Source organism: Chelonoidis abingdonii, chromosome 1 (genome assembly GCF_003597395.2).
Source record: "Chelonoidis abingdonii isolate Lonesome George chromosome 1, CheloAbing_2.0, whole genome shotgun sequence".
In the NCBI taxonomy this organism is placed as follows: domain Eukaryota; kingdom Metazoa; phylum Chordata; order Testudines; family Testudinidae; genus Chelonoidis; species Chelonoidis abingdonii.
The window spans coordinates 64,872,652-64,895,358 of record NC_133769.1 but is presented as its reverse complement, the minus strand read 5'-3'; the positions used below and the strand labels follow the sequence as shown (position 1 = coordinate 64,895,358).

The 22,707-nt window shown below is 43.7% G+C and overlaps 1 protein-coding gene across 1 annotated transcript in view; it reads left to right on the top strand.

Annotated features, from left to right (window-relative positions):
- The window catches only part of PPM1H (protein phosphatase, Mg2+/Mn2+ dependent 1H), a 216,135-nt gene that overhangs the window by 114,584 nt on the left and 78,844 nt on the right, over nt 1-22,707 (top strand). The window contains exons 3-4 of the mRNA XM_032780556.2: nt 736-1,080; nt 16,672-16,784. Coding sequence (XP_032636447.1) covers nt 736-1,080; nt 16,672-16,784 — 458 coding nt within the window. The remainder of the gene's footprint in view (nt 1-735; nt 1,081-16,671; nt 16,785-22,707) is intronic.

Sequence of the window (22,707 nt, the reverse complement as noted above, 5' to 3'; positions counted from 1 at the left end):
CTGTTGACTTCAATGAGACTTAATATTAAGCACATGCTGAAGCGCTGTGCTGAGTGGTGGTTTTAGGGTGGGATTTTCAGAAGTGCCAAAGTGACTTAGGAGCACAATTTTCTCTTTGCTGTATTTTTCTATCATATTCATTTTTAAAAAGAGAAAGATCTGAGAACTATATATTACTGCCGTGTGACTTGCAGAGAACATGCAGGATGTGATGATATGAAGATATGTGCCAGTTCATGCCCAGCAGTGTCTTTACCTTTCCAAAAGAGAATGTAAACTTATAAACCAGCAAACTGATGGAAGCAGCAAAGAATTGAGATTTGATACGTTTGTCTCCACAATGAGAACTGAAAAGTTACATTTGAGTGAAACAATGGAGAAGTATCTAGCCTCACTGCAAGTGGCCCATTTGTCATTCACAAGGAAGAGAGAGAGAGAGAGAGCAAAGATAGAGTGCGTGTTTAACTAGCCTCCTATCCCAGAGGTGTTGTGCCTCCTGGACATGTTTGGTGCAGTATATTAAAGACTGTAAATTTATCAGCCTTTTCAGAAGGGGAAAGGGGGAGGGGGAAAGCCAAGTGACATGACACATTTCTCCTTTCCAGAAAGAAATCTACTCTTTGTATCATGGAACAGTTAGTTGCACCTTAACGACTGTAGCTGACCTGTCAGTGGTGCTCGGGTCACTGACAACACTGATAACTGTGTACGTTTTGATTTTCTTTTTATAAACAGGAAAATGATGGCATCAATTTGTACTACTGGTCACTGTTTGACGGACATGCTGGATCTGGGGCAGCTGTTGTAGCATCCAAACTGCTTCATCACCATATTGTGGAGCAGCTGCAGGAGATTGTGGAGATCCTGAAGAACTCTGCAATCCTTCCCCCAACCTGCCTGGGAGAGGAGCCAGAAAGCATGGTCGCTAACAGCAGAACTCTAACCAGGGCAGCCTCCCTGCGTGGGGGGGTTGGGGCTCCGGGCTCACCCAACACCCCTCCAACACGCTTCTTTACAGAGAAGAAGATCCAGCATGAGAGCCTTGTCACTGGAGCTATTGAAAGTGCATTCAAAGAAATGGTAGGTGTATTCCTGTGCTGTTGACTACTTGTTACTCAGTATAATGAGTAACATGGATTGGGGGAGATGATTTTCTTTTCACTCGTTCAGTCTAGAATTAGGTGCATATTTGCTGGCTCCCAGTCATGTGGTATCTGAGCTCCTCTCAATTTTCATGTACTTATCCTTGCAACACCTCTGTGAGTGGGGCAGTACTATCATCCCTATTTTACAGATGGGGAGCTGTCGCACAAAGAGGATCCTTAGCCCAAGATTATACAAGAAAAAATAATTGAACCTAGGTCTCCTAAGTCCCAGGCAGCTGCTTTAACCATTGGACATTGTTGTCTAACTTGCTGACGTAGCTTTTAGAAGCTGTTTTTTAAAAAAGGAGATGTATTATGTAGAAAGCTACATTGCTCCACAGTAGTAGATATCAGCTTTCAATGGTGAGATTAATTATTTACGCTGGTCTGTATATTTCCTAATAAAAAATGGTGAAATTTATCCTGGTGCAGTGGGATGGCCTCTGGCTCTGTATAGGGAGTATGGGAGAGAGAGCTGCACGGAGGATTCATCTGTACCCCTCATGCCACAGGCAGGGTCTATGCAGCAGCCCTGCATGGCTGATGTAGGAGGCCATGTTGTGGCAGGTTGCGGGTGGACCGGGGAAGAGCCCCAGTACCCACTGCATCTAGGTGGAGAAGCAATGGCTGTTCTAGCTGACAGGCTAGAATAGGGGCTGCACAGTAGCTCTCTACTCTGCCCCATTGTTGCGGGGGTGGGCCTCAGCCCTCCACTCATTTGTGCTTTACTCACATGGATACTTGGGGTGAAATTCTGGCTCTACTGAAGGCAGTGGCAAAATTTCCATTTGACTTCAGTGGGGCCAGGGATTCACCCCTGAGTGGATATCCCCTGCAGGAGCCTGGTTCTGCAAACTTGTGCCACTGTGCATAGTGCTTGCTAGCCTGAGAGCGCTCTTAGCAGTTGAACTATACCTGGTAAGTGCTTGTGGGATCAGGCCTTAGGAAATGACTATGCTCTGTCTTAAAAAAGCTTCCTCTTTGTGCAGAAAAGTTTAAACTAAACATTTCCCAGAGATTTTATTCTCAAGGTGAAGTACAAATGCAGGACTCAATCATAGTTTTTCCTCATATATGTGAATTAGTCCTAGTTCATCTAACTAATTAGCAGACTGCAGCAGTTATTCCAAAAAAGGACGGTTTCATTTCCACGCACAAGTAATTACAATGATTAGTTCTTTGTGTAGTGCTTTCCTTCCCAAAGAATCAGAAAGCTCTTTGCAAACTGCCATGCAACTGAAAATATTCACTGTAAAATTTGTACATTTTTATTACAAATCTTTTTTTACTGTTACACAACACGATGACAGAAGTTGCCCAGAATCAACTATATTTAAATTATGATGATGTTGTAGTGTATACTTCATAATACTAAATACACATGGCTTACTATAGTACTGAGGGCCCTGCCTGAAATTTGGGCCCCATTGTGCTAGGGCCTGTGCACACAAATCATGGCAATTTGTCTTTCTCCATGTCACTAGCTGGCATCGTGGTAGGCTTTATTCAGAACGAGCATCTCCTGCCCCATGCCTGATCAAATGCTGCAGGCTGGGGACCTTTTACCCCCACTTCTGCCTTTCCATCATTGTCTACAGGAACAGCTCTCAGTGGTTACCCCAGCACAATAACAATTCTAATTAAAAAAAGCAGTGTTATTAGGGGAAAAAATAGGAGTAAATACAATATATCCAGTCTAAGGTCTGGATAACATCTTGTGCTTAAGAATAACGTGTGTGTGTGTGAGAGAGAGAGAGAGAGAGAGAGAGAGAGAGAGAGATTTATGTAACGGCAACATTTCTAAGGCTGATGCACCCCTCCCACCTCTCTAACTCTGTCCTTCTTTATACACCTGGTGCTCTCTGAAGTAATGATGTGAGCCTCTTTGATATCACTGTGGTCATTCTGTATTACTACCTCATCCATGTTTTGTTTTTATGCTAGTCCAACCCTTTTGAGTTAGCTTATTTACATGGGTTTCTTACTAGCACAATGTATCATCGCACCCAAGGTTTAACAAAAACCAGCATTCCTAAAGTAGGCAGGCACACTTCTCGGTTTTCTTTCCTTCAACACATAGCACTTCACGGGAACCCTTTGAAACAGGATAGAGTGTTGGGTAGGTACATATAACCCTCTTTGCACATCCCTTCAGGTACTGCCTGATAGAAGGCCTTCAACTCTCTTTCCCTGGAGTGTTGTGTGCCATTACTTCTTTCTGCTCAGCCTCCTTTTAAATGCTAATTAGGTCTTCCCTGTCTTGCCAGAAGTGTCAGACTCAGTGTAACTCCCTGTTAGTCATAACACAATAATTCCAGTGTCTGTCAAATCTGATTTCCTCTGGAGAGTGCTCATCCTACACACCCCTACACAGTAAACCACACAGCACCCTGTTTATCTTCCATGGAAGGCTGTTACCCTACTCAGCTATTTAAACTACTAACCTCCCTCCTGTCTGTGTTTTTTTCTAGACTACAGTGTTTGATTGTGTTGTAGCTTGTGTTAATTTATTTCCATGTTGTAACCTGAGATCACACATGTTTATTCCAGGCCACATTCAGTTGGGTGTTCATTGTTAGCATTTACAATTACATTTGTTAACTTGAGTTATAGTACAACCCAAAACAGTAGTCTGGACAAACCCTGAGTGGTTTATAGGCCATGTCTTGGGGAGCTAGAAGGGTATTTCCAAGTATTCATCTATATTAAGCTACTCAGATAACGTAATCAAACTCAGCTAGCTGAACTGAGCAAAAGGAGGCTTATCTGAATTTCACCTGTTGGGGGTGTATGCATCGCTTTGTGCATCACAGGTGAGCCATCTACCTCTTCTTTCTTTTTGTGTTTTAAAGAGAGACTAAAGGAAAGCGTTTCCACTCCATACTCAGCCTTATGTAGAAAAAGTGCCATTCAGAGTACACTCCCATCTGAAAGGTATATCCTCACCCCCAGTTATCCGGCTCTCAGGTCATGACTGAGTTAATAGCTTTTTGTTTTTGTTATATTGGGGTGAAAATTAGTTGTGATACAGTTAAGTGATACAAAGCTGGCTTACTGCTAAAATAACAGATGGGCTGAAGAGGTGGTGTTCAAATCCAGAACCAGGTTTGGATTCAACTTGAGATTCTAAATCAGGACTAAGATTTGTATTCAGTGTAGATGAAATATAGTAAACTGTTCTTGTAAAACTTTCAGATCAAAATGGTGGCGATCTTGAGAGATGAGAATGTCGTCATATTTCTGCCATTTTGAAGGGTGGAAACACTTGAAAGAATCCACTGTTTAAATAACTGACAAAACAAGAGGAGGGTTGACTTGGTGATGCAAGCATTATATTTCAGAATATCGGGTTTTTTAGCATCACTCCTGGAGCCACAAGTTCAAATCCCAAGAGAGTTACCTCAGCCCTTCATTCTTCTAATGTAGATGAAATAAATTCCTGTGTTTCTTTTGAGGTAAAACAGACTGAGAAGCCTGGAACCTGCATAAAAATAGGACATTACTTTCTGGATGGTCTGTACAGAGTGACTTACATCTGCTTGATAACCTAAAAAGCAAATGAATCCATATGTAATGTTTACAACCATGTATAATTGGGTGAAGATCAAACTTATTTACAAGCCCTACTTCTGAGTCTTACTAATAGATCTCAAGTTGGGTGGGGGGGAGGAAGGAATAGGTATTGCTACTCTGTTTTACACTTCTGTCAGGACAGAGTTGTTGCACAAAGAGGAAAGATTGCTTGTTCTTTTGGAAGCCATGATTAGCATTGCTTGGCCTTCCCTTGTTTGGAACTGCGAGGCCCATTGGATAGGCCACGGCAATGAATGAACAAATACCCTTTCAGTGGTCTTTTATACTGTGTCCCAGCTACACTACAACTCTGACAGAATTAGCTCAAGGTTGTCTGGCTTGGCTAAGCTAGTCTGTATTTTAACAGTTTTTCCTGTAGCACTGCGGTCAGGACAATGCAACTGAAGCTGTAAACAGCATCCCTGTGATGATTCTTACAACTGTTTTGTTGCATCCATACTGCAAACAAAAATCTATTTTTTTTTATTTTTTTAAGTTTTGATTTAAATACAAAAACAGATGGTTATCCCTGGCTCTGGAGGTTTAAACACTTTAAATTGCAAATCTGTACAAACAACATAGCAAACTCCCCACACAAGAGAAGCACCAGCAGCCTGGGATGTCAATGTGAAAATGCAGGTGTACCCCACCCTAGAAAGATCCTTATCCCATCCCTTTCCTTAGCTCTCCCACAAAACCCTGAACAGATAAATGGGCTTTGCAGTGTGTTCTGGAGATTAACAGATATGGACTGTTTTGGAGCAAAATGACAGAGGTCCGGAGCTGAGGAGCCCTAATGGAAAGTGTCTGCCAGAAGCCCTCCTCCCTCTTTTTTAAGCAGAGATGACTTCAGCTTGAGCATCTAATTTCAACAGTAACAGCCCTAAACCGTTTCTGATCATGACTAAAACCAACGTGAAACTCCAGCTGGAAACCAGCAGGCAGGCAGGCTAGTTCATGAAGCACTGATGGCATGTGCTTCTAGTATGATACTCTGCTAACAAGTAGACAGCAGCCTACTGCACGAGCTTTAGTTTCCAAAGGGATTTTAGGTACGGCCTCATGGACAGTGCAGATGTTAAAGTGGCAAAACATGGAAAACAGTCCATATCCAAGAGACGAGGTCACGACCTTCTGGAATTAAACAGCTCTCTTGCTGAGTGCTGTAATTTTAATCCTCTAAAAGTAAATAGTGATCCAACATCACACTGAAGTTGTTGTGAAGTCGGGCAGTAAATAGCAGATGGATACCACTGAAAGATGCCAGTACAGTCTGTCATGTTCTGGTGATGCTTTCCCTACTCTACCATCGCCTCCGTATTGTCTGGAGTGAACCTTAGCCAGCTTGCCCACATTAATGTCCCAAGTTCAGCCAAGGACTGGGTCAGGCTTGTATGGTGTGAAAAGTGTACTGAAGGTACTGCAACAGATGCTGCATCATAGATATGTTGAATGAGAGGGGTAAAAAAACCCTGAACCCTGCTGTACCTCAAATGAGAGCCCTTAGGGTAGACCACCAGTTACCTTCTGTGGCCACTCCAAGGGAAAAGTCATCTAAGAGCAGCTCCATCTATTCCCCACTAGATGGCACAAGCAAGCCAAGCAATATATCATGGTTGATGGTATCAAAGGCAGCTGATCAGCATCATTTGAACTTTGATACCTGATCTTCATTCATCCTCTGTCAGGAAGAGATCATCCAGTGTAACCAACACAGTCTGTGCCAAACCCAGTCTGTATTTGGCTTGGCACAGATCAAGGATAACAGACACTGTGAGGGTTATCTCACCAGAACTTTCTCAGCAATGTCTGAAGAATGGAAGGTGGAACAGTGGCCAGAAAGGGTTATGCTCTCAACCTCAAGTGACAGCTGAGGCTGCCGAATGCTTTCTTAAGAGCAGTTGGCTGCCAGCTCTCTGTAAGGGCAGTGGTGGCAATCTTTTACAACAGATATTTCTCCACTGGCCTTCACCAGCCAGGAATAACATAGATCCAATTCTTAAACTGGAGCATAAAGTTCTCCCAACACCTGAGCATCTCAGGGAGTGGCACTGGGTGAAATTCAGGCAGAGAAGACTTGAGATTTGTCCCATTACAATATTGCTTGGCTCTTAAAGATGCAGGCTGCTTGCTCGCTGTGAGGTGGTTACAAAAATTCACTGAAAGATTCACTTTGTCACAGTTGGAAATGAGAGTTATTGAGATGTGCAAGTTTTCATGGAAGTCAGTTACTGTAGATAGAGAATCTGGAAAGTCTCATGCCCTAAGGGCTTTACCCAAAATGAATCCCTCTACGGTGCGTCAGAGACACTTGAGCAGTTGAGAATTTTGTACTCTGTCATTGCAACATACATACTGTGACAAAGATTTTCCAAGCAGTATACAGAGACTTAGCTAGCAGACATGTTCTTCAAATTAATGGGAGCTACACAGCAAAATCTCCAGATACCTGTCTGTTACAGCTGTCCCCCTGCTAGCATTCTTTTTTCCCTTCTCCTTTCTGTTTGTCCTGTGTGGCCGCCCCTCCCAGCCATTGTGCTAACTAACATCACAGCCCTATTCATAGGGATGGCTTGTACAGACTAACTGGAGCCACTGCCCTGCCTAGGGAGGGGGCTTCTTGCTTCTTTGTTTATCTCCTTTGTTCAGACCCGGGCTCGGTGTGGGGGGCGCTGCCCAGAAATGCAAGACCTGAAGTGGCCAACTAATTAAGCATATGAGTCATACCTGTGGCTCAGAACATGCCCAGGCATGCCTATGCTTCCCTGCAGTTTTTCCCTGCCTCCTCTCCTCCCCTGTATCAAGAGGAGCCAATCAGTACTGGTGGGAAACTGCCTGAGTGTGGCGTTGCAGAATGCAAGACTTGAATGCACTACTTAGCATATGAGTCTACTGGTCAGAATGCCCGGCATCCTTGCTTCCTGCATTTTGCCTGCTCTTTCTCCCTAGTATCAAGGAAGCAATCAGATACTGTGGGAAACGCCAGGTTTGCTTTAAAACCAGCTATTTTCTGATCAGCCCTTGGAGAAGGTCCTTGCTTTGCCTGGGTTGATCAGCTAGTGTCTTTGGGGGGCCGCTCTTCGCTGCTCGTTTGTTTGCGAGCGTTCCCATTTTAAACTCCTCCATGCAACGAATTTGTGCCTGAGATTCCTGATTATTGGAAAGTGAATATCTTATCCGCTGATGGCTAGCTCTTATTCTGTCTCTGTTTGCTGCATTGTCTGGGGAGATTGTAACGCTTCTCTCTTGCAGGCTCCCCTGTCTGAGCTGCGGCTTGTTTCCAGCAGAAGACCCAAGCATAAATCCTTTGGTCTGTCATCTATAATCTGTTTCTTCTCGCAGTGCTTTGCTGGCTGCAAAAACGCATGCTGCCGCTCGCTGGCTGGGTTCCTGGGCTGCAGCTTGCACGCCTCACACTGTGTAAGTGCACTATTAGAATCAGTTTGATATTAGTAAGTTGTCTTCATGTTTCATAGCTGTGTTAAGTTAGTTTAAAGAGATTGTTTGTATTTTGCTCTGTAAGTTCGTTGTTTAAACACTTATTGCATTGTGTTTGTATTGCTATTTGTGTAGTTATTGGCAGTTGTCCTAGATCTTTTGCAGTTTCTGATATATTAGTTTACGATCTTCTGTCCCGCTGCCCCACGAGCTCCCCAACCTTGATTGCCAGCTCTATTGCTGTTTTACTTGCAGCCTGTCTTCTCTCTTCTGTCTCTGTCTCCTGAGTTTAAACCCTCTCTCTGCTCACCTCTCCTTCCCTCCTCCCGTTCCTTACCCCTGCCTTTCTCTCCTCTTCTCTTACTACCTCCCCGTGTTCAACCGCCTCCTGCTGCATGCCAACCTCATTGTTTACTGAGTCTGCATAAACCACATGGTTACCCATTTCCTCTCCTTAAAGGACAGACCTTTTACTATTTAACTCTGACCATTTTTCACTGTAGAGACATTAACATCGCGTGTTGGTTATTAATCACTTTTGCCACTAACCCTGCCTCTGCGTTATATATGCTCTGTAGACACCCTTTACGCAATTGTTAGTACCTATTACTTTTGTACTTCAGTGTCATTTTAACCCCACTGTCTTGTAGTCCCTATTAAAACCCCCTATACTATTTACTAAAAGAAACCCCTCCCCAATTGTCTACCTTAACAAACCCCATACCCCTCACTATTGAATTTTCCCTGTTTTGCATTTTCTTAATAAAGTTTATTTTGCACCCCACCAGTGCAGTAGTTGTCCCCCAAGATCCCCTACCTGCTGGCAGGGTCAATACCATAGGGAAAATTTACTTCCACTGTGAGAGGAAATAAAAGTGGTAACAGTGGCTTAATTTTCCTTGCATATGTTGTTGCAGTGCAGGAATGCCCTTTCTTTCATAACACATAAATACCTTATCCAGAAGTGTGGGCACAATTTGAGGTCACATTTCATTTAACAAAGCATGGTGACTTCGGCACGTCACAGTGGTAAAACTTGAGCAGCTCTGAACAGAAGTTGTCCCTGCATCTACAGATGGCTATATGAGTCACCGTCAAGACTGGTAAGGAAAAAAGATGATCATTTTTTCTTTAGTGTATATCTGTTTGCAGAATTAGTGGTGGTATTAAAGTGCAGGCCATGCTTACATGCTGAGGGACTCTATCCTGGGAAGCAGTGACTCCAAAAAAGTTTTGGAAGATCATGGTGGATGATCAGCTGACATGAGCTCCCTTTGTGATGCTGTAGCCAAAAGGGCTAATGCAATCTTTGTTTATGTATAAACAGGAATGTCAAGTAGGAATAAGTAGGGTAATATAAACTCCCATATTTGGCACTGGTGCAACCATTGCTGGAATACTGTGTCCAGTTTTGGTGCCCACAATTCAGGAAGGATGTTGATGATAAATTGGAGACGGTTCAGAGAAGAACCACGAGAATGATAAAAGGATTAGAAAACATGCCTTATAGTGATAGACTCAAGGAGCTCACTCTATGTAGCTTAACAAAGAGACGGTTATGGGGTTACTTCATCACTGTCTGTAAGTATCTACAAGGGGAACAAATATTTGGTAACAGGCTCTTCAGTCTAGCAAAGAAAGGTATAACAATTCAATGGCTGGAAGCTAAACAAATTCAGATGGGAAATAAGGTGTACTTTTTTTTAACAGTGAGGATAATTAACTCTTGGAACAATTTACTAAGAATTGTGGTAGATACTCCATCCTAGGCATTGGATATTTTTCTGAAAGAGATTCTCAAACAGGAATTAATTCAGGGAAATTCTATGGCCTGTGATGTAGGAGGTCAGTCTAGAGTGATCCCTTCTGGTCTTGGAATCTATGAAACTATTAAGGGCCAGATTCTCAGCCCTGGTCAATGCAAGGCAGCTTACATAGACCTAACTCTGAGTGTCTGTGCTAAAATGTCGTTCCCACCGATGTAACTTGCGCGCTGCGCCCACTTAATAACTTCACCTCCGTGAGAAGCGTAATGCGTAAGTTGATGTAATTAGCTCAATGCAGCGTCAATATAGACACTGCATTATGTACATTGACTTTAGTGGCTTCCCGGTGTCCCTGCCAGCAGGTATATGGGATCTTGGGGAGCAATTACCACACAGGTGGAGTGCAAAATAAACTTTATTAAGAAAATGCAAAAAACAGGGAAAATTCAATAGTGAGGGGTATGGGGTTTGTTAAGGTAGACGATTGGGGAGGGGTTTCTTTTAGCAAATAGTATAGGGGGTTTCATTAGTGGGGTACAATACAGTGGGGTACAGTACAGTTGGTAACCAATTAACACTGAAGTATAAATGTAACAAGTAGCTAACAATTTCTATATAAAAGGTGTGTCACAGCAGCATATAGCCAACTAACAGTTATGGGAAAATGTGGTAAGTAACCAACTCTAGGTAAAAATGTGTCACAGTGGTATAAATGTAAAATGTGAGGTGTGTTAGAGAGAAAAAGGGTAACCAATGGGGTTTTATGCTAGACTTCAGTAATACAATTGAGGTTTGGGGGTAATAGGAGAGTGTGGAGGAAGGGATTAAAAAGGAGAGAGAGAGAGAGAGCTTCAGGAGACAGAGAGCAGGCATGCTGCAGGTTTAAACAGCAGAGAGAGAGAGCAGGCAGGCTGCAGCTTTAAACAGCAGAGAGCAGAGGGAGATTTAAACTTCAGGAGACAGAGGGCAGGCAGGCTGCAGGTTTAAACAGCAGAGAGCAGAGGGAGATTTAAACTTCAGGAGACAGAGGGCAGGCAGGCTGCAGGTTTAAACAGCAGAGAGCAGAGGGAGATTTAAACTTCAGGAGACAGAGGGCAGGCAGGCTGCAGGTTTAAACAGCAGAGAGCAGAGGGAGATTTAAACTTCAGGAGACAGAGGGCAGGCAGGCTGCAGGTTTAAACAGCAGAGAGCAGAGGGAGATTTAAACTTCAGGAGACAGAGGGCAGGCAGGCTGCAGGTTTAAACAGCAGAGAGCAGAGGGAGATTTAAACTTCAGGAGACAGAGGGCAGGCAGGCTGCAGGTTTAAACAGCAGAGAGACTGAGGGGTATGGGGTGACTGGAGAGCTCGGTGGGGGCAGCAGGAAGACAGACTTAACCACAACTATACAGAACACAGCAAAATCTTATCTATGACCTAACTTAACCAAGACTACACAAATTAGCAAGTAACAGAACACAATGCAACAATTTCTTAAACCTAACTTACAGAACACAATACAAACAATTCTCTAAACCTAACTTAACCACAGCTATGCTGGGTGCTGGTTAAGTCTGGGTGCTGGGGAAAGAGAGAGAGCAGCTAAGATAATAAAATAAAAGTATAGAGAATTTCACAGAATTTCACAGAGGGATTCTTACCAGCCCCAAAGGAAGCAGCAGAGGTAAAAGCAGCAAAATCATCAGAAGGCTGGGTACAGTCTCAATAATCAGGAGATCTCTCAGGCAGCAATTCGTTCTTCGTGGGGGTGGTTCACAAAAACGGGGGTATGCTCAAAAATAAAACGAGAGCGGAGAAAGGACCCCCCAGAACCCCTGGCTGATCAGACCAGGCAGCAATGCAGGAACCTTTCTGAGGTCTGATCAGAAAATGTCTGGTTTTAAGGGCAAACTTAGGCAGTTTCCCACCAGTACTTTTGATTGGCTCAGAGGCAGGGGAGAGAGAAAAAAAAAAAAAAAAAAAAAGAGAGGCAGGTGAGCACAGAGACATGTCTAGGCAGAGTCCTGTGCAATAGGTGACTCAGAAGCACATGAGGCCTATGACTCATGCCCAGGACCTTAAAAACACAATAGGCCTTGCAACTGGACATTGTCCACCCTACACCGAGCCCAGGTTTAACAAGGTGATAACAGGACTAACCCTTTGAACAGGGCAGTGGTCCCACTTAGCACAATTGGCCATCCCTTTGAAAAGGGCAATGGCTCTTGGTAAACAACTTTAAGGGGCCCTCCATTTTGAGAAGGGCAGTGGCCCTGCTAAACAACTTAACAGCCAGGGAGGGGAGGCCACAGGAGAACAAAAACAAAATGGAGTAGCTGTAACAGACACCCGGAAGTGTCGTCCAATGCCTCAGCATGACCACTGTGGTCACCGTTTTGAACTCTGCTGCCCACTGGCCAGGTACACAGGTACACTTCTCTCCCCTTTAAAGCCCCATCAATTTTTGAAATTTCATTTCCTGGTTGCTTGGCATAGAGAGGTCACCTAGCAACTGCCCAGTTGACCATGCTGGCTACACGCTGTGTACTCCATGCAGACGCGCTTCTGCCTGGAGTACACAGGAGGTGGTGGATCTGTGGGGAGAAGAGGCTGTGCAGGCACAGCTCTAATCCAGCTGCAGAAACATCATTATTAACAGGCAGATCACTCGGGGCATGGGGGAGAAGGGCTATAAGAGCGATCTGCAGCAGTGTCATGTGAAAGCCAAGGAGCTGCAACAGGTGTTCCAGAAAGCCAGGGAGGCTAACAGTCATTCCGGTGCAGATCCACAGACCTGCTACTTTTACAAAAATCTGCATGCCATCCTTGGTGGAGACACCATCCCACTCCCAAGAGCACCATGGATACTTCAGGAAGTCCAAGTCACAGACCCCAGCTGTGAACAGTGAGGAGGACTATGGGGGACAGGCGACTGGGGGATCCAGTGGCACAGCGCGCCAGGACCTGTTTTTGGCTCCTGGGCGGTCCCTACAGTCCAGCACAGGTGAGCCTGATTCAAGGGAAGGAACCTCTGGTAAGAGTACAATTTGCTTTGATATTGCAGAGACACATCCATTCATTTACTTTTTTTTTTTTTGAACTTATGCTAGAAGATGTAGTGAAATCACCAGTAGAGTGAGAAGCAGATTGTCTAACGGTAGAGGGGAAGTAGAGTTGCTGAGAGGGTCCTGCAGAATAGTTTTTGTGTACACTGGATTGTCCCATGAATCCTTCATAGAGATCTCAAGGAAACTTTTGTGAAGGCAATCTGCAGTCCTCTGCCAAAGGTTTCTGGGGAGGGCTGCCTTATTTCTCCTGCCGTGGAAGGACACTTTCCCAGACCATGCAACAATTATTTCAGCAGGCACCATTGCAGCATGTAGGCTTGCAGTATGTGGCACCGATCTGCAGCCAGATGCCTGCAGGAGCTGTTCCCTTTCACCTACTGTTACTCTCAGCAGTGGAAGTCCAGCTAAAATCCTCACCACCTGTGGAAAAGAGTGCCAGTATTCAACTCAGTTGTCCTATATGCATATACTCATGCCCGTGAACTATCCCCGCCCCTTATTTTCCCAGTGTATCCTCTCCCTCCTGGGCTGTACTCACCATCGCTGGGACTGCCGCTCTGCTTTATGAATCTGAAAGGGACATGAGAATGTAGTGCTTACAATTTGTGTGGACAAAAGGAAGTGAATGCAGTATACCAAGTTTCAGTGTATCTTGTGAATACACTCAGAATAGTACCTCTGTGCATGGTATCTTTTGCAGCTGGAAATGTGGCCTTGAGGATCTCTGCATCCGCACCAGCAGAGTGGCACAGCCAGATAAGGAGAAGGAAGACAACGCAGGATGGCATGTTCTAAGAGGTTTTGCAAGCCTCTGCTGCTTTAGATACCCTCACAGACAGCATGGATGGGGATAGAGTGGAAAAGAAAGCAGCTAGCGCTAGCAGCTAGCACTTTTCAAGCAGCAAACAGACATGCTGTAGACTCTTGTGGACCTTCAAGTTCAACAGTTCCATGCTCACCTGCCTCTGCAGCCTATAGAGAACTGCATTCCATGTGGCGTCCAGGGCCACTGCACTATGCCTACCACTCCACCTTGGGGGAGAGTGCAGGCAGTCATAGCGGCACATGCACTAATCTGTGAGAGACATGGTTGGTGTAAGTGTTTTGTGAAATGGAAATGACTGTTTTCTCTTTTAACAGTTTTTTCTCCTGTATTTATAAAGTTTAATTCAATTATAAACATGTCTGTTTGCATGGTTTTGTAATAAAAGTCTATTTATGGAAATATAAGTCATCTTTATTAATTTACAGCATATGCTGGTAGGGGCTGACATCATTCACAGTTAATGGCAATAGCTGCATATGCGATGTTCTGTTGCTACACACACGGCACTCATTACAAGGTTCATACTGGGTTGCCAAAAAGCAATGCAAGGCAGAACACATTAAAACAGCACACATTACTGTGGCTCACTATTAAAATGGTATTTCAAAGCCTCCGTGAGCCGTATAGCTCCACATTGAGCTCTTCTTATAGCTCTGCTATCTGGCTGCTCAAAATCAGCAGACAGCCACTTCACTAAGGCAGAAACTTCTCTCCCTTTGCTTCACAAATATTATGAAGGACACAGCAGCCAGCTATAACAATTGGGATATTTTTCAAACAGCCAGAGGCACATTCAACTGTCATTCGGCGCCCACTGAGCCTGTAGTTGAAGTGCTCCCTTGCAGCTGTCCAGGGCTTCATGGGCCACAGGAGTAAGGGATCACTATTGGCATTTCAACATCCTCAGTGTTAATCCTCTGATCTGGAAAGAGAGTCCCTGCTTGCAACTTTCTGAACAGGCCTGTGCACCTTCCCTGACCAGCCCATGTTGATGTTGGTAAAACATCCCCAGTGATCCACCATTGCTTCCAGTACCACACAAAAGAAGCCCTTTCTGTTGATGTACTCTGTGGCGAGGTGGTCTGGTGCCAAAATAGGGATGTGTGTGCCATCTACTGCCCCAGCACAGTACAGGAACCCCCTTTACTGCAAAACTGTTCACTATGTTCTGCACGTTGCCCAGAATGTCAGTCCTTTGTAGCAAGATGTGATTAATGGCCCTGGACACTTGCATCACAGCAAGCTTCACGGTGGTTTTCCCAACTCCAGTTGATTCCTGACTGATTGGTAGCAATCTGGTGTTACAAACTTTCACACAGTGATACCATCTCACTTCTCCACTGTCACTGCAGCTCTTGTTATGGTGTCGCTGAGGGCAGGCAGATCCGGAAACGTGGCCTTGCACATCCAACAGTTCTACAGCCACTCCTTGTCATCCTAAACCTGCATGACAATGTGGTCTCACCAGTCAATGCTTGTTTCTTAGGTCCAGAACTGGTGCTCCACCATCTTCAGCTGCTCTGTGAACGCAGCCAACAACCTTGAATTATTTTTTTCTGTGTCCCACAGCAATCTAGCCTCTAAGGAATCGTCATGTCCTCCATGGCTCCTCTGGCAACACTGCAAATACTGCAGGATCAGGCATCCCTTACTTGCAACACTCCTCACAGTAGTAAAGAGCTGTGCAGGATCCATGCTTCTCACTCAGATGGCGTGCACACAGGTTTATGGGGCTTTAGAAAGAGGCGGGAAACATTATGCGATAGAGAAAACTGCATTATGGAATGTTGAAATCATGTTTCCAGGCACCCCTGTGCAACTTGTTTACCCCCATGAGGTATTGCAAACCCTTTCCAAAACACCCTGCACTAGATGGTGGCAGATTGCACAGTGGGATAGCTATTCACAGGTGCACTGCTCTCAGCCCTTATATTGATGCAAGTAAGTGAAGAGGTGCACTGCTGACACGAGAAATGTAGTGTGGACATGCAAAAATGATTTTAATTACTGTGGTGTCTGTACATCAACATAACTTATGTCAACATAATTTTGTAGCGTGCATACTCTCTGAAAAATCAGGCTCATTGTAGTAATCCCTCTTTTGCATCACAACAAATACTTTTGAAGTCATCTTATTAAAACGAAATAAAACATAAATGCTGTCATCCTTACAGTCCCAAAGCATATGCATGACAAACTGAAAGTGGGTAAGGAAACAGAAATCGATTTCAGATTTTAAAAGGATTATTATAAAAAAGCCAGGGAATAAAACTGTTTTAACATACTTGGAAATGCCTTGAAAATTCACTGTATGGGTTGAAATTATTTTTATGGTTAAAATTTTCTGCTTCCTTTGAAATACTCTGTAGCTTGCTAAAAATGCAAAAATTCATAGGGGGTGGGATACCGACTTAAAACTTGTCTATGGCACAGATGATATAAAATAGGCATTTTTAGTATATGTATATGTGTATGTCTCTGACAAAAGACTGTAAGATTTGATTTCTTTTGGGTTTTCTTCCTCAACATTGATTTGTAGGCAGTAGCAGAAATTGTGAATATAACTGAAACCAGAGTGTAATTCAAATATTAGTCGGAGGAAGGCCTCCTTGGGTAGCACTGCACTTGGTTCTGCTGTGCCTTGCACGATATTAGCCAGGTTACTTTATCCATGGAACAAACAGGATTCAGCCCTATGTACGTTGCTCTTCGATGTTCCATTTGTTTCCCTGAATATACAGTTGTGGCAGCAACAAGTAAACAAACTCAACAGGACTTTTCGTTTAGGAATAAGAATACATAAGGTTTTAATGAAAATCATCTCTTCCTAATGCCAATTGCAGAGCTATTTTATAAACTCTCTTCTGTCTTCCTTAGGATTTACAAATAGAGCGAGAAAGGACTGTTTACAATATATCTGGTGGCTGCACAGCCCTTGTTGTTGTGTATATGCTGGGGAAGCTCTACGTGGCAAATGCTGGTGACAGTAGGTAAGCAAAGCGGATCTCTAGGGTTTTTTGCCTAAAAATAATAATTTCCTTTGCAACAGGCAATTTGCAAAGTAGCTCAGTGGGGCCCTGCTCCTTGATTGGACTGCATCTCAATTCAAATAAGAGCAGTAATAATATGCCTTACTGTTTCTATGGAACAGTTGCAATAAGTATTTAATAGAAACTAAAACTAACATATGCCCACTATTCAGATAAGAGTGATGTTTAGAGAAGTTGAATTTTCTGCTGTTCCTTATTAACGGTTTCTAAATGACTCAATGGTTCTTGTGCAGTGTGAAGTAAAAAATCATTTACTGTGTGTTCTAGTGGAAGACTTTTATTAACCACTGTTTGAAATGGTCCTGTGTTTGTTTATAAGAATTGAAAGAACTGTTGTTGTCCCCCAGCCTAGTCTTGGAGGATCTCATAGCTAATCTTTGATGGGTTCAGAGCTAGTCAATTATGACAGATTTGATTAGTGCTTTTGTAACTGGACATATGAACAGGCTAGGATAGAATTAAATAAATAAATCCTGATTCAGATATTCACCTACCGCTCAGATTGAAACTTGATGGACTCTTTGGAAGTTCGGGTCATTTAGCTAACCTCTTTTATTTAATGATGATGATTATTATAGAATGTTGGCCACTGGCAATATCACAGAGAAAAAGCTGTTTTTCCAGTCTTCTGAGTCAGTCAAAACCAGGAACGTACTGGAACACTCTCTCTTTCCTCCCCACACGACCCCCAGAGAGAGAGGGAGACTGTTCTTCTAGATTTCCAGTCTTTTTGCTATTTGTGCAGCAGCCCTGTCATATTGGTAAAGAACAAGCTGAGAAAAGTAGGGAGGAGGGGAAGGCTGTTCTCTGGGTGGTATGGAGCAAGACTTCATAAGCCTGAGAAGGTGAGTAGGCAGCCCTAATATTAGACAGAAAATCATTAAAAGAAGAAAAATGTATCTGTATACTTGTGTGTCCACACGCATGCTTGTGAGTATATATTTTTCACAATTTCATTGTGTGCATGTATTGACTAAGATAGTGAGAGAACAGCTGTAGTGCTGCTCAGAAGCTTTAGATTTTTAAGGGGGCAGCAGGCCCAAATCTCACAGCTAGCAAGAGTAATCTCTTGTGCACACCATCCCAGTTCTCTGCATGCCAGTGCTGATTCTTCTTGATGTTTGTAGACACATATTGAATTAGGAACAAGGTATTGCATACTTTTCTTTTGAACTACTCATTAATTTCATCTTAACAAAAGACACTAAAATGTGAAGCTCAAATCCCCTTTGGACACACTGCATCAGGCCAAGGTGAAAGTGAACCAGGGGTGACAGTAAGCCGGTACGGGCCAGTATGGCACCCCGGTAAAAAGTGGCCGCCAGTACCAGCTCGTATCCAGCTGCCCCTTTTGCACCCACCATCAGCAGCCCTGCTTAAAGCACTGCCGCGACTTTAACGTTGTTGCCTCTTTTGTCCCCCCCAGCCAATGTACTGGTAAGTCTTCAGCTTTACTTTCACCCCTGAGGTGAACAAATAAGTGACATGCACATACACACTACATCACTCTGATACTAGAGTTAAACAGTCCTCAGAAATACTAGCCGCATCACTCTTTATGTCTCTTGCCTTGTATTCAGAACAATCACAGCTGGTTTCTGCTAGCTCTATAGATAAGAAATTGGATTGCTGACTCTTCCATTGAGCTGGCTAAATTGGAGAAGTTACGGTGTTGTCTTTTACAATCTGAACAAAAGTCTCCTCATCTTCAGCATTTCCTAGTGCTGTTCTTCACACAATACACGTTCAGACTTAGGAGCAACTGGGATCCTCAGTCTTAACATAGTAACTACAATCTATGCACTAGCTGCTTTTAGATCTTGCTTCCAGGATTAAATTTCTCTAGGCAGACTACAGACACAAGGCACCCTTTTTAATCACACTAGTAAAGCTCACAAGACACTATCCTGAATTCAGCTAATCCCTCAATCAGATAGAATTCTCCTTTCTGCATGACTAAAGGAGTATGATTAGAGAGTAGCAGTCATTGACTATATCATATGTGATCTTATTGCAGAGGGCTTTGCTTTTTATTCTGCCCCGCAGATTGTTCTGGAACAAGTACCCTGATATGGTAAAACACTGTATGACTGCCGCTAAAGGTTTTTTGAGGTTTTTTGCTCTGCAGTGATTTTAATTTTGTACCATCAATCCCAAACGTTAAGTGTTTGGAAAGAAGAGAGCACTCATCAGAGTGTACTGCCTCTGTACCTTTCTCATCAAGACCTAAGTGAGAACAGACCACAGCCTCAAAACGTTCTTTATGAAGGAGGCTTAGGTGGTTCTTGGAACTGAGTAGAATTGTTCTTTTGGAGTGGGAGGTGCTCTGGGTGTTAGTTACACAATGCCGAAAGGATCTTCTGGAATAAGCCTAAGTCCTCAGATCCAGCAGAGGACAATATGAGATGTTCTGGTTCAAAATCTTGGAAGTGAGGTTTTGGATTATTCACTTGAGTTGAGTTACTGAGAATTCTGATGGATCTGAGTGCCCTTGGAATCCCTCCAAAGTCCATGCTCAGAAGAAGAGGAAGTATAGGAATAGAGAGGGAACTAATTGAGCTACTGGGATAATCAGAGAAATGGAGAACTTGCCTTATGAAAGGAGACTTAAAGAGCTTAACTTGTCTAGCCTAACAAAATAAAGGCTGAGGGGAGATTTGGTCGCTCTCTATAAATACATCAGAGGGAGATACACCAGGGAGGAAGAGGAGGTATTTAAGTTAAGGATCAATGCTGGCACAAGAACAAATGGTTGTAAACTGGCTATCAAAAAGTTTAGCTAGAAACCTTCATCTAATTTGAAGTCTATCAGAGAACTGAAGTTCTAGAACAGCCTTCCCAGGGGAGTACTTGGGACAAAAAAACTAATTTGTTTCAAGACTCAGCTTGATAAGTTTAGGAAGGGGATGGGATGGTGAGATTGCTACCGTGGCAAATGGCCCATCCATCCATGTCTGCTATTAGCAAATATGTCCAATGGCCAGAGATGGGACACTAGATGGGGAGGATTCTGCGTTACTACAGAAAATTCTTTCCCAGGTGTCTGGTGAGAGGGTCTTGTTTACATTTTTGAGGTCTTAACAGTTTGTCATACTTGGAGTGGGGAAGGAATTTTCCTCCAGATCAGATTGGCAGAGACCTTGGAGGGTTTTCAACTTCCTCTGCAGCATGGATCATTTGCAGGTTTAAACTAGTGTAAATGGTGAATTTTCTGTAATTTGAAGTCTTCGCATCAGGATTTGAGGGCTTCAGTAACTCAGCCAGAGGTTATGGGTCTGTTACAGGAATAGGTGGTTGAAGTTCTGTTGCTTGCAATGTGCAGGAGGTCAAACTAATGCTAGAAGGAACAATCATGATAATTTAAAGTCTATGAGTCTAATAGCAATCATGGGTCTGATGGACTGAGTTGAGTTGTTGCCAATCATACATCAGTGCTGCTTCCTCCTTGGATCCCAGGGGTCCATAGAGTGAATAGGGCCTTTTCAAATCACTGGCAGTTGGATCTTCTGTTGTGAAGGCCCCACTGGCGCACACAGGTTTGTTGTGCTGAGTAATGGCTAGTGGCCTTTTCAGAACTTAGAGAGGGAGAGCTCTTTGACTAGCATGGCATCTCCTGCATCCAGTTCTAGATCTTTGACAACTGAACAAGTACCACCAACAAAGTTCTGCAAGGTTTTTGCTGGAAAAGTTCGTTGCTGCTTTAAAATCTCTAGATTGAGTTGAGTGTCTCAAGCACCTGATGCCTACTTCTCACCCTCTGCAAGGTAGAAATAAGAATACCAGGCTCAAGTCAGGTGCCAATCACCAAGATGGCAGCAGCTGAGAGTCTGCCTGCCTATTGCCAGGAAGTTCAGGCATATCCACATAGGGATAATTTGTCATATGGCTAATAAAAATACTGGTTCTCCATTGGCTTACACCTTGGTGATCATTTTGGCCTGTAGAAAGTGGGCACAAAATTCAACTAAATCAGAATAGTTGCTGTTTTCATCCACTTTGCAACTCCTTTTGAACAAGTATGAATGACTGCAATGAAAAGGGGAACAGTGAAATTGTAAATGAAAAGGGTAGGCTTACCAAATGTAAGTGGGAAACTTTTTTCTTTCCTGGGTGCTACATCTACATTGTGTAATTCTCTCAAGAGAAAAGAGATTCCTCACTACTTCCAGAAGGAACCACATACCTACCAAGTTTCAGTGGGGTAGCCTTGATAGTCTGTATCAGTATAAACAGTGAGGAGTCCTTGTGGCACCTTTAGAGACTAACATATTTATTTGGGCATAAGCTTTCATGGGCTATAACTCATTTCAGATATATGGAGTGGAAAATACAGTTAGCAGGTATAAATACACAGCATATGAAAAGATGGGAGTTGACTTACCAAGTGCGGGGTCAGTGCTAACGAGACCAATTCAATTAGGGTGGATGTGGCCCATTCTCAACAGATGACAAGAAGTGGGTTATGGCCCACGAAAGCTTATGCCCAAATAAATTTGTTAGTCTCTAAGGTGCCACAAGAACTCCTCGCTGCCTGTACGTACCAAGATAGATCTAATTTGTATGAGCAGCAGAGAGTCTTGTGGCACCTTATAGACTAACAGACGTTTTGGAGCATGAGCTTTCGTGGGTGAATACCCACTTCATCGGATGCATGTAGTGGAAATTTCCAGGGGCAGGTATATATAAGCAAGCAAGAAGCAGTCTAGAAATAACGAGGTTAGTTCAATCAGGGAAGATGAGGCCTTCTTTTAGCAGCTGAGATGTGAAAACCAAGGGAGGAGAAACTGGTTTTGTAGCTGGCAAACCATTGACGGTCTTTGTTTAATCCTGAGCTGATGGTGTCAAATTTGCAGATGAACTGAAGCTCAGCAGTTTCTCTTTGAAGTCTGATTCTGAAGTTTTTTTGCTACAGGATGGCCACCTTAAGATCTGCTATTGTGTGGCCAGGGAGGTTGAAGTGTTCTCCTACAGGTTTTTGTATATTGCCATTTCTAATATCTGATTTTTGTCCATTTATCCTTTTCCGTAGAGACTATCCATTTGGCCAATGTACATAGCAGAGGGGCATTGCTGGCATATGATGGCGTATATTACATTGGTGGACGGGCAGGTGAATGAACCGATGATGGTGTGGCTGATCTGGTTAGGTCCTGTGATGGTGTTGCTGGTGTGGATATGTGGGCAGAGTTGGCATCAAGGTTTGTTGCATGGATTGGTTCCTGAGTTAGTTACTATGGTGCAGTGTGCAGTTATTGGTGAGAATATGCTTCAGGTTGGCAGGTTGTCTGTGGGCGAGGACCGGCCTGCCACCCAAGGCCTGTGAAAGTGTGGGATCATTGTCCGGGATGGGTTGTAAATCCCCGATGATGCGTTGGAGGGGTTTTAGCTGGGGACTCTATGCGATGGCCAGTGGAGTCCTGTTGGTTTCATTCTTGGGTTTATCTTGCAGTAGGAGGCTTCTGGGTACACGTCTGGCTCTGTTGATCTGTTTCCTTATTTCCTCGTGTGGTTATTGTAGTTTTGAGAATGCTTGGTGGAGATTTTGTAGGTGTTGGTCTCTGTCTGAGAGGTTAGAGCAGATATGGTTGTACCTCAGTGCTTGGCTGTAGACAATGGATCGTGTGGTGTGCCCGGGATGGAAGCTGGAGGCATGAAGATAGGCATAGCGGTCGGTAGATTTTCGGTATAGGGTGGTGTTAATGTGACCATCACTTATTTGCACCGTGGTGTCTAGAAAGTGGACGTCCCGTGTACTGTAGATTGGTCCAGAGTGAGGTTGATGGTGGGGTGGAAGCTGTTGAAATCGTGGTGGAATTTTTCCATAGTCTCCTTCCCATAGGTCCAGATGATGAAGATGTCATCA